General features: G+C 43.9%; 1 protein-coding gene across 1 annotated transcript in view; it reads left to right on the forward strand.

Annotated features, from left to right (window-relative positions):
* The window catches only part of TMEM127 (transmembrane protein 127), a 9,742-nt gene extending 2,460 nt beyond the window's left edge, over positions 1–7,282 (forward strand). The window contains exons 2-3 of the mRNA XM_015420815.1: positions 2,964–3,128; positions 4,339–7,282. Coding sequence (XP_015276301.1) covers positions 2,964–3,128; positions 4,339–4,646 — 473 coding nt within the window. The 3' untranslated portion in view covers positions 4,647–7,282. The remainder of the gene's footprint in view (positions 1–2,963; positions 3,129–4,338) is intronic.
* The last annotated feature ends 5,703 nt before the right edge of the window (positions 7,283–12,985 follow it).

The raw sequence follows: 12,985 nt of genomic DNA on the forward strand, positions 1-12,985 counted from the left end.
CTAAGGCCAATGGTCCGTCTTTCTCCCCCCCCTCCCCCCCCGGACAGATTCACAATGATAACTTTTTAAGAACATTGGACTCAATCCAATCATTGTATGGCAGCTTTGCAAATAAACCTATGTAAATTACTATCCAGAAAAACGTTGGCTAGCCTGCTTGCCTTTGCCTACCTGTGTGACCCACTGATTGTGTGAAGGAATAGAGGAACTAGATCTCTCCCAGCTGCCATATGTTCACTTCCTTGGTGGTTGCTAGATTAGCTCTAGCTCACCACAGGTGACTAGTGGCTCACAAGTCTGGTGTAAGGTAAAATTAATCAAAAATATTTGCTTCCTTAATGTCTAGCAGAGCCCAGGTATCTTGTGGGAGCGATACACAGACTTGTATGAGTTTCAGACTATTTAGGACCTGGATCCCTTGAACTGTGAAACTTTCCTAAAATATAGGAGCTTCAGACTTGTTTGTGTCTAATGGCAGCCCATGCCTAGCAGCTGGGCAGACAACATCTGAAATGAAGGGGAGATTCTAAAGCAATTTGTGATCTAGCATTGGAGGGGTGTCAGCTATTCACAGTTTTAAAAAGTCAAGAATTCTATGTGACTAGTGCAAGCATATTGTGTAAGCCTAGGCCACTGTTTGGATTACAAGCAGTGTTCCCTCTAAGCTGAGTTAGTGTGAGCTGGCTCATAGTTTTTTAGCCTCCAGCTCGCTGATTTTTGCCTTAGCTCAGGAAGGATGGCTCCAGAGCAAACTAATTTATGCAGTAGCCAAATAGTTTGCTCACAACTTTAATGCCAGTAGCTCACAATGTAGAATTTTTGCTCACAAGACTCCACAGCTTAGAGGGAACATTGATTACAAGTGATATATATTTGCTTGTCATATTATAGATGAAAGCTCTTCTGCAAAAGTAGCTGTCTTTTTCTTGTTACAGTGCTGGTTACATTGATGGTACTGTAAGAACTGTCATATTTGTTTGCTTTGAAACTTTAAAATCTACCCATTTTCATTTGGAATTGTGCCAGGTTCATTAAACTGGTGGTCAGGTCATGACATTTAATTATATGCAACCAGAAAACATGGTGCCCAGTTTGAGCTCCTTCTCTTAAGTCTGTTTTTGATCAGGCTCTCTGTGATGGGCATTGCCTTTCTGTACATTAGCTTATGAGCTAGTAGTGTTTCAAAATGGACCACACTGTACTTGATTTGGATTTTTCACCTTGTTGCCCTGGTGAAAGCACAAAAAACACTGTGTTGAGCACCTAGGTCAGTGGGAAAGGTCTTGAGAAGATACGGTGTGGAACAGAAGCTGTTGGGCTGAAATGACTCCCTGCTTTTATTGGAATGGCTAATATGCAAGCTCATTAGCACTGTCAAAACAATATGAGGCTAGAAGGAAGTGCTTGATCTCAATGGAAGTGGAAAGATCTGAGTCAGACATCCTCTTGAAGGCATTAGGAGCAAGTTGTAATAAATGCTCATAACAAGGCTGTCACTAGAGTAATAAACTAAGAGCTCGAAGCTGAGAATGTTGACTGGTTGTGCCATTAGCAAATGAAGGGCAGCTGCTTCCCTTATACAATTGCCCCAAGGCAATTGCCATTGGTGCAGCCAGAGGCAGAACCCTACATGAGATCTGTAGATTTACCATGTACTTGGAATCTGGTTATTTGGTGCCCTGAGAATAATTTTATTTAAACATAAAAATAAGTCTCTGGCCTTTGGAAAGGTTATTTAGAAGCAAAATGATGTTACGGTAGGGTTCATGTTGTAAAAGACCAGAGCATCTTCCATACTGTGGCAACTATTCATCTTAGCAAAATATAATCATCCCACAGACTCAGTAAGTTAAGGCATAATTCCCGTTTCACAGATGGGGAACTGATCCAAGAGTGACTTGCTCAAGTGAAAAGCTCACTGGATCCTTTGTCTTCAACAAAACAAGGAGAGCTGAGTCCCTTTTTTGTGCATAACTTGCTGCAAACAATGTAAGCTGCTTCACACTCCTCATGTGGCATTAAAATGTTTAAAAATGTTACGTTTGTCTTCAGCACGAGTCACACTGCTCCCTTCAGACAGTCTTCTCCTTCTGGTGCCCTTTCTTAGGGCTGCCTGTTTGGCAATAGACGCATCACAAGGTTTTCTCAGTGGTAGGCCCAGTCCTCTGGAGTGGGTGCAGAGGGCACCTTCCTTGGCTGCATTAAGGAAGGTCTGCAAGACGGTTTTATTTCAGAGGGCATTAGGTGGAGGGTAAACTGCTTGGCTGTGGTTTTATGCTGCATATTGTTGGGTTTTTATTTTGGTTTTTTTATCTTGATATTTAAGTTATTTTTTTTGTTCTTGCAACTTGTTGCTGCTGTTACCCACCTTGAGTCTAAAGACAGGAAGCAGGATATAAATACTTCAAATAAATAAAAAGTTAGATTGTAAGCAGTCTAGACTGCCTCATGTCTGTGTATTTCACTTCATCTCACCCATCGTTAGTGATGTGGGGCAGAAAATTTTCTATGGAATATTTGTCCACGGAAAACTTTCCTCCCCACATATGTACATATATTCTGTTTATCTATAGTTGTCAGGGTTGTTGTGCTGTGTATCCATCATATCATATGGGCTGACTGTGAGATGAAAAATGGACTGACCCCAGTGCTTTTACATAGTCCAAGCATGTATGCGGTGTACTTGTTATCTTTTGCTAACATGATTTAAATTTTGGTGATGCTATTCAAGTATTTAAATTTGAATCCAAAAATTTTCTGATTCAGATTTTCCTGAAAAACCCATATCACTGTCCACCGTGGATGAAAAATAAATATTTAGGCCCTGTACATTCTGACACAGCTGTCCATTAAAAAGCTGAATTCTCAGAATGCTCTAGGAAGCTTCTGTTCTTATAAGCAGAAGTGATGCTTGCAAAAACTCAATGTTTTGGACTCTCTTTTTTTCCCCTTCCCTGTTGCAGACTACTGCATGAACCCCCAGACAGTATTACTACTCCGGGTTATTGCTGCTTTTTGCTTCCTGGGAATTATCTGCAGCCTCTCAGCCTTCCTGTTAGATGTCTTTGGACCTAAACATCCTGCTCTGAAGATAACTCGGCGCTATGCATTTGCCCACATCCTCACAGGTAATGTCACTGGTAGGTGGGGGACTGGCCCTCTCTTAGGTTTCCTCTGTGATGCTTATCTTCACGACCCTTTTCCAACTGAGTTTTGAAATCCTGTAGTGGAGTTGGTTCTGGGGCTACCAGATACCTGGCACAGCTCCAAGCAGATGTATTTGGCAGCTGAATAGTATCCTAGGCAGTGGCTATGTGGTGCCACATCTTTCTCTTCACCCTCCCCATGAGATAACTTCAAAAAAAACCCAACACCGTTTTCATTAATCCTTTGTCTTAATCCTAGTGAAAATATACCCCAAATATGTGGAACTGCATTTCCTATAGGCTTTGTTACCTTTTCCCTCTATGGATTCTCTCCTTTGTTATGTCAAAACACTGTGTGAGCTCACTCCTTGGGGCAGACCTTGGGCTTACACTGTGAAATGACACATATCAATAGGATTACATAAATAATACTCTAACAGTTACAATAAGTTTGCTTTGCCCTCTGCATGGGGCAATGAAGTCCTTTGGTCCAGGAAATTACACACAGAAATATCTGAAGCGCTATGCCAACCTAGTGTAGGCAATAGGACCTCACATCTGTATGATCAGATTGTGTTTTTAATACTTGTTAATTGTCATGCCACTTTCTAGTGCAAGAGAGGGAAAAGCCAGAAGCCAGGTGTTTATATACTTCATCTGTACCCTACCTTTCTTCCCAATGGGGACCCAGATTGGCTTACACTTTACAATTCTCCTTGCCTCCATTTTATCTTCATGACCACCTTGTTAGATTGGTTAGGCTGAGAGTATGGGACCAGCCCAAGGCCAGCCAGCAAGCTGCCAGGGCTGAGCAGGGATTCGAACCTGGGTTCACTATAGTCCAACACACTTAACTATTACATACACCACATTGGGTCTCTTGTTGATTTTGTCTCTGGCAAAATGGCAACCCATGATCAAGAACATGTCTCTTAAGTTCAAAGGAACAGAAAAATGTGTGTCCACATGACTTAAATTCAGATTATCAAAGCATTGTCATTTTATTTCATTTTCACCTTCCAGCCTTACATGTCCCATCAGCTGTATTCACAGTTCTCTTTATGAAGTAGTGCTGGGGGTAAAGATGTTCTTTGCATCACTGAGGCAGGCGCCATGCGACTCTGTGTTGTGGTACCAAGCTGCTCAAGCAGTTCCTTCACTAAGTCTCCTTGCTTTCTGCTTCTGCCCTCAGTGCTGCAATGTGCCACAGTGATTGGGTTCTGTTACTGGGCCTCTGAGCTGATCCTCGCGCAGCAGCAGCAGCACAAAAAGTACCACGGCTCACAAGTCTACGTTACGTTTGCTGTCAGCTTTTACCTGGTGGCTGGAGCCGGTGGGGCCTCCATCCTCGCCACAGCTGCCAACCTGCTGCGCCACTACCCCACCGAAGAGGAGGAGCAAGCCTTGGAGCTCCTCTCTGAAATGGAGGAGAATGAACCTTACCCAGCAGAGTATGAAGTGATCAACCAGTTCCAGCCACCTCCGGCGTACACACCATAATGCTACCATTGGCTGACTGGAGGGGGAGGGATTAGACTTTCTTCCAGTCCACGCCCCCCACCCCCAGAGCCTAGCTGCACACTTTGGCTTGGGAATGGATTCCCTTGCAGAGCCACTTACTGGTGCTTCTTTTCCCAGGTGGCTCACTTACTTCCAACTATGGAAAGAACTGCCTTTGGGGGATCACCCGAGCAGGGGTTTTTCCTTAGGCACTGACCTCCAGAGCAACCCTTTGTTCTTGGGTGGGTTTTCTGTTTGTTTTCTAGTCCCCTGCATCATTATGTCAAGTGAGTGGCTGACTGACCAGCGTGACCCAGCGGCTCTGTGCTTTCTCTGTGACTCCAGTGACTGGCGCTGCTGTGTGGGGGTCCACATGCTTTGCAGTCCAGTGCACATACTCCCACTCCAAGAGGAAAAGCATAGTTGCTCCAGGAAGAGGGCTTTGCCTTGTATGTGACAGAGATGGCACGTGCACAGCTTAACTGGGGATGAGCCACAATTTTGCATTGTGAGGAGATTTTTCATGCTGGCATAACTACTCAGAGTAGTGAATTCAACAGTCATGCACTGTTTATTATCCACCCAAGCTCAATGCGCCTCTTTCCTTTTTTTCAAAAAAGAAAAATGTGATTTGCATCAATATTTACATTGGGGGGGCGGGAGAGTGTGTTCTGCATTTAGCACACTTTAAGGTGGGAATCTGGTCTCTATGCACTGGTTTGTGGGGAGGTGACTCCTTTCCATTGATATATGTACTGCCTGGAAGGCACGGTACGCTTGCTGCCGCCCCTGCTTCATCCACTCCCACATTCTGCCTCATGCTACTTAACAAAAGCATTTTGCACTTTATTTGCTGTTCATGCAGCCCCCCCCCCCTTCCCTCCCCAGGTACTTAGAGGAGGGAGAGTCAATAAAACTTGGCAGAACCAGCTCCAGGGTATTGCCACTATTGAGATTCTCTTGGATAGGTTTGTAGGTACTGGACTTGATTGGGGGTAAAGGAACAGGGCTTGGCCCACAGAAGAAGTGCTGTTCCAGTTGGGGCACACTGGATTGGCACTATTGCTACAAACACACAGCCTACGGTAGGCTTAGGACGCGTTTTTAAAACACACTGGGTTTAAAGATTAACAGTACTGAAATTTGTTCAGTGATCATCATCTCATCTAGTGATCTAGATTATATGCAACTACCCGGCCCCAGGCATGATTTTAATCTATTTTTACTTAAACCTTTTCTAACTACCCATGGTCCTTAGCCCGTCTAACCCCAAAATTATTTCTTCCAAATTAAGTGGGTATATTAGGGAGGGTCCTGATCATTAACAGAATGTGATATAAGAGCCTCTGAAAGTGAAGAGAAAAATGATTGATTTCCCTTTTGTTTGTGCATATTGTGGTACACTGAGCTAAAATCACTTAGAATAAGCCAGTGATTTCCCTTACTCACTGAAGCCATCTGTTGTTGACTGAGGCATGGCTTGTGTAGACTGGAAAATGTGGGAAGGAAAGTGAAATAAACCTATCAAGGTTGTAGTTCTTGCTTAAAAATGTAATGCCCTTTGAAAGAAGAGGAAATATTTAAATGTTTCCGTGCTTTCAGTATGGGATGTGCTCTTACTCAGCTTAAGATGAGGTTCAGTTATGTGTCAATACCTGATTAATGGTACTGCCTGTATACGAACACTGAACCTATATCCAGTAGGCAGTGCTGTCTTGTCTCCCTCCTGAATTAATATCTTGGTTTAGTGTACCAGCTTCTCTCTGTCCTTCCCATGTTTGTTCTAGTTCTTGCAGGGGAAGATATGCACAGGGTAGGCTGGCATCAGTCAGTCCTGGCTACTGATATGAAATGTTAGAAGTCCGTCTATAGAGGAAGGCATGACATGTTAGTGGCTTTTTTGGGAGAGTGGGGCAAAAGCTCCAATTAAATTCTAGAGTGAGACACTTGACCCTCTGTTGTGTCATCTGAAAGACGTAGAGGAAAATGACTGTGCTTTAGAGTTCCGTAACAGTGCAGTGTGGGGGGAAAAGTAGGAAGAGCAATTGTTCTTTGCAGAGGAACAGCCCGCCAAAGGCTTTCATTGCACTGCAGTCCAATGGATAATCTGATGCAAACTTGGGTACACAGCCAAAAAGAGAGTATCCAGTGGTTCAGCCTCTAATTTTGTGTCCTGTTCTTGCTATCTGATCACCCTCGGCTCCAGGAAAGGACCTATCAAGAATTCACAAAGTGGACTTCGTAGCACCTTTTGGGTGTGGTGCGAGTGGAGGTCATCCCTTCTCCTCTCCATTCAGTAGTGTGCTGCATATGAGAGAAGAGTTTGACTGTAAATAGTGTGCATAATTTTACTGTCTCCACTTAAACTCTAATCTTTGGATCCTGAAGAGATTGATTTGAAGCCTGGGGATGTTTTTGTTGATTGATTTCTTGCAGTTGTCTCCTTCACTGGCTCTGGGAAGGGAAAGCAACCCTGGCAGCACCTCCCTGTGCCAAAAGGAGTTGGATTTGTTTCTGGGATGGAAATGGCTTCATGCAGCTGTTTTCCACAGATGGGACTTGACCAAAATTGATTTCCATGTAATCTGTGTACTTGGTTACTGTGATCACTTTTACACCTTGAACATCATTCATGAGGCACTGTTGATTAAATCTGTGTCTAAAGTCTTGGATTCCTTTTTCTACCGAAAATAAAACAAGGATGTAAATAGTCTCTCTTGGAGTGCTATGACTTTGGCTTGTGGTTCAGTAGTGGGGACATTGAAATAAGAATCTTGTACAGGCTCCCTGTTAGAATATATTCACTGAATAGTGTTAGTATTGGTTTGTGTGCAACCCACATGCTAAATAACCAAATATAATGTACACAAAACAAGATTGTTTAGCATATATGTAATAAAGCAGCACTGTTTCAAGACTTCAGCAGCAGCCACGCTACTGCAGAACTGCAAACTGGCGTTTAGTCTTTACCAGCCTGCCTTGAATCTGTATGCACCTGAGATCACACAGCAAAAAATGTGGATTTCAAATATCTCTGAAAGCCTGTAATGCATAGTAAAAGACAAAGTTAAAATCAGCCGCTGAAAAACTGTATGCATATCTTCACTCGCAGTGCTTGCCTGGATAAAAAGTTCTTGCTTCACAAGGCCACTTGGAGTTCAGAAAAAGGAGTATCAGGAGATTGTTTATATAGCACTGTCTTGAACAGAGTGCAGGCGAATGCAATCCAAGAGGGGCTTCACCTCCCAGGAGCTTACACTAACTGTTTATATGGGAAAGAACCAAAAGACAGGTAGTGCAACTATCTCACAGCAGGGAAATGTCAGCTGACACACTCTTGATACATGAGGGGGATATAGTCTGTTTAAAAATGTTAAAAGTGAAGTTGTTGGGGGAAGAAGAAAGTGTGAGGATCACCTTTTAAAAAAAACATACTGAAAAATGAGAGCTGCACAGATAAGGTGTACTATTCCTCTAAATTATTTTGAATTGGTTTGGTGTCTTGGTTCCTATGCCTGAGGTTTACAAAGCTGCCATTAATTTTGTTCTCAAAACACTATCCAGCTTACTAGCTGTCAACTTGGAGATGTAACAATGTATATATATATATAATTTTAACACCCATGCTTGAGAAAATGGGGTGGGAGTGGTAAAGAATAGCATAGCAAGATACTCTTCGTTCCATTTCTTCCCCCCATGTACTTAGGGTTATCACCAGTTTCTTCTGAGTTCAGTGTACTTAGCGGCACAGCCTTCTGGCTGAATGATGCATGCGTACCTCATTTGCAGTGCTAAAGATGAAAACAACTTTAAGTTAACTTTTTATCCAGTTGATTGCTTTTGAAAATGTGTGCATGTGTTTACATCTCCAAGAATAGGAACAGAACTCTCAGATTACTTTGTTTAATAATAACAGCTGCTCCTAATTTTGTGTTATCTTTAAAAAGCTACATTTTGGAACAAATAGGTCACATGCATTATGTTTGAGGGAAAATGTTTTTAAAAGAGCAAGTTCAGAACCCAGCAGTGCTTTAGAAAATGCAATTTTTAAAGGTGTACTGATGTTGCTGAAAATGTTGATTCGAGGCAGTGTTTGGAGAAATCCTTTAAAACTTAAGAACATAAGAGACAACAATGTTGGATCAGGCCAAAGTTCCATCCAGGCCAACACTGTGTCACACAGTGGCCAGAAATACCAGGTGCCATCAGGAGGTCCACCAGTGGGGACAGGACATTAGAAGCCCTCCCACTGTTGACCCCCCCCCAAGCACCAAGAAGACAGAGCATCACTTGCCCCAGAGCCCCTATCTATACCTTGTTGCTAATAGCCACTGATGGACCTCTGCTCCATATGCTTATCTAATTCCCTTTTGAAGCCGTCCATGCTTGTAGCCGCCACCACTTCCTGTGGCAGTGAATTCCATGTGTTAATCACTCTTTGGGTGAAGAAGTACTTCCTTTTATCCGTTCTAACCCGACCCCTCAGCAATTTCATTGAGTGCCCATGAGTTCTTATATTGTGAGAAAGGGAGAAAAGTACCTTCCAACCCTTTTATCATTCGAGTTGCCCTTTTCTGTACTTTTTCCAAAGCTATAATATCTTTTTCAAGGTGTGGTGACCAGAACTGCACACAGTATTCCAAATGAGGAAGCACCATTGATTTATATAGGGGCATTATGATATTGGCTGATCTGTTTTCAATACCCTTCCTAATAATCCCCAGCATAGCATTGGCCTTTTTTTATTGCAGTCACACACTGTCTCAACATTTTCAGTGAGTTATCTACTACAACTCCAAGATCTCTCTCTTGATCAGTCTCTGCCAGTTCAGACCCCATCAACGTGTATTTATAGTTAGGATTTTTGGCTCCAATGTGCATCACCTTGCACTTGGCCACATTGAACCCCATTTGCCATGTTGACGCCCACTCGCCCAACTTTGACAGATCCCTTTGGAGTGCCTCACAATCCTCACTGGTTTTCACCACCCTGAACAACTTCGTATCATCCGCAAATTTAGCCACTTCACTGCTTACTCCCAACTCCAAATCATTAATGAACAAGTTAAAAAGCAGTGGACCAAGTACTGATCCCTGTGGTACCCCACTGCTTACACCCCTCCACTGGGAGAACTGCCCATTTATACTCACTCTCTGTTTTCTATTAATTAGCCAGTTTTTGATCCATAAAAGGACTTGTCCTTTTATCCCATGATTTTTGAGCTTGCTTAGGAGCCTTTGATGAGGAACTTTATCAAAAGCTTTCTGGAAGTCAAGGTAAACAATATCTATTGGATCCCCCTTGTCCACATGTTTGTTCACCCCCTCAAAGAACATTAACAGGTTAGTGAGACAAGATCTTCCCTTACAGAACCCATGTTGAGTCTGCCTCAATAGGTTTTGTTCATCTATGTGCCTACTAATTCTTTCCTTAATAATGGTTTCCACCAATTTACCCGGTATCGACGTCAGACTGACAGGCCTGTAATTTCCCGGATCTCCTCTGGAACCCTTTTTAAAGATGGGAGTGACATTAGCTACCTTCCAGTCCTCAGGAATGGAGGCTGATTTTAAGGAGAGATTACATATTTTTGTCAGGAGATCCACAAGTTCACAATTGAGTTCTTTCAGAACTCTTGGATGTATGCCATCTGGGCCTGGTGATTTATCAGTTTTTAAGTTGTTTATCAGTTTTAGGACCTCCTCTCTCGTCACCTCAATCTGACTCAGGTCTTTCAACACCCCTCCCGAACTCAGCGGCTCTGGAGTGGGCAAGCACCTCTCATCTTCCACAGTGAAGACGGAGGCAAAAAATGCATTTAGCTTCTCAGCCATTTCCCTATCATCCTTCAGTACTCCTTTTACCCCTTGGTCATCCAAGGGCCCCACTGCCTCCCTGGCTGGTTTCCTGTTTCTAATGTATTTGAAGAAAGTTTTATTGTTGGTCTTTACATTTTTTGCTATATGCTCCTCATATTCCCTTTTTGCATGCCTGACCACAGACTTGCATTTTATTTGCCATAGCCTGTGTTCTGTTTTATCAGCCTCACTGTGACTAGCTTTCCACCGCTTAAAGGAATCCTTTTTACCTTTTACAGCTTCCATTACTTTGTTTGTTAACCATGTAGGCTTTTTCTTATACCTGTTTGTGCCTTTCCTAACCTGCGGAATATATTTTATTTGAGCTTCTAGAATTGTAGTTTTAAACAGTTTCCAAGCTTCCCCAATGGTTTTGACCCTTTCTACTTTTCCCTTCAGTTTCCTCCCCACATGTCCCCTCATATCAGAAAAATTACCCCTTTTAAAGTTAAAAGTGGTTGTGTGAGTCTTTTTGGCCAATTCCCTATTTGTACAAATGTTGAACTCAACAACATTATGATCACTGTTCCCAAGCGGTGCAATCACTTTTACATCTCTCACCAGGTCTTGAGTGTTACTTAGGACCAAATCAAGGATCGCCTCTCCCCTGGTAGGTTCCATGACCATCTGCTCCATAGCACAGTCATTTAGAGTGTCTAGAAACTCAATCTCTTTCTCTCGACTAGAACACATATTGACCCAATCAATGTGTGGGTAGTTAAAATCACCTATTACGACACAGTGTTTTTGTCTAGCTGCTATCTTTAATTCATTCATCATTTTATAATCCTCCTCTATCTTTTGATCCGGTGGGCGATAACAAACTCCCAGTGTTAAGTTTCCTTTTGGCCCCCCTATTTCAACCCACAGAACTTCAAGAAGCGAATCCAATTCTCTTAGCCTCTCGATCTTTCTGGACTTTATACCCTCTCTGACATACAGAGCTACCCCACCTCCAACCCTTCCCCCCCTATCCTTCCGATATAATATATAACCGGGAATCACCGTATCCCACTGATTTTCCTCATCCCACCAAGTTTCTGAAATACCCACAATGTCTATTTTTCCCTCTGACACCAAGCACTCCAACTCCCCGATTTTACCTCGGACACTTCGAGCATTTGTATAGAAACAGCTGTAATTTCCCATACTGGTTAAGCCTGCCACCTTCCTCTTGCAATCTCGAGACCTTGTCAGGCAGTCCATGTCACTAGCCATGGTCTCAGTGGACAATTTCAATCCACCTCCCTGTAGAAAAGCAACCGGTACCCCCTCACCTCTCTCAGATGAGCCAACCCGAACCAGAGACTTTTCATCTCCTGTCGGCTTTCCCCCAATATTCAGTTTAAAAGCTGCTCTGCCACCTTTTTGATTTTAAGTGCCAGCAGCCTGGTTCCTTCTCGGGACAAGTGGAGACCGTCTCGCCTGTACAGCTCCCTCTTGTTCCAAAAAGTATCCCAGTGCCTAACAAACCTGAACCCTTCCCCTCTACACCATCGTCTCATCCACGCATTGAGACTCCTGATCTGTGCCTGTCTCTCCGGCCCTGCGCGTGGAACAGGTAGCACTTCTGAGAAGGCTACCTTGGAGGTCCTGGCCTTGAGTTTCCTGCCCAGCAGCCTAAATTTCTCCTCCAGGACCTCACGACTGCATTTCCCCACATCGTTGGTGCCGACATGCACCACGACCACTGGCTCCTCCCCAGCACTATCTACCAGCCTATCTAAAACACGCGTAATGTCCGCTACCTTCGCACCAGGCAGGCAAGTCACCATACGGTCAGTACGCGGGTTCGCCACCCAGCTGTCTACCTGCCTAAGGATCGAATCACCCACTACCAAGAGCCCCCCTCCCACCCTGCCCAGGGATGGTTCCTTGGTGCAAAAGGATAACCGCTCACCAGCTGGGGAAGAGGTCCCTTCTGAGGGCACATTCCCCTTATCCTCAGCACGGTGCCCTGTTTCCCCTAGACCCTCATGCTCCCTGACAGCAGCGGGGCTGCCAGATCCAGAGTGGGACGTAGCTAACAAGTCCCCGAGAGTCTTTTCTGTGTGCCTAGCTGACTGTCTCTGCTTCTCCAGGTCAGCCACCTTGGCCTCAAGGGAGCACACACGTTCCCTGAGAACCAGGAGCTCCTTGCACCGAGGACACACCCAAGACTTCTGCCCAGTGGGCAGATAGTCATACATGTGACACTCTGTGCAAAACACTGGATAGCCCCCAACCCCCTGCTGGCATTCTGGCTTCATAATTCTTTTAAAATAAGTAAATGTAATCCCCCTTTTAAATCCCTTTGTATTTATGTGTTTTTTTCTTGTCAAAGTCAAATTACTTTATGGGGAAAACAAAGAGCCTAGGGTTTTCACTTTCTGCCTCTTCTTGGGTGTCTCACAGAGCCCCTAGTCCAAGAGTCCCTGGGCTAAGACCACGGGCAAAGAGCGCCCTTTAGCTTGTCCTTTGGCTCGTGCCAGAGGCTCGTG

This window comes from Gekko japonicus, unplaced genomic scaffold, assembly GCF_001447785.1.
Source record: "Gekko japonicus isolate JY-2015 unplaced genomic scaffold, Gekko_japonicus_V1.1 scaffold2025, whole genome shotgun sequence".
NCBI lineage: Eukaryota > Metazoa > Chordata > Lepidosauria > Squamata > Gekkonidae > Gekko > Gekko japonicus.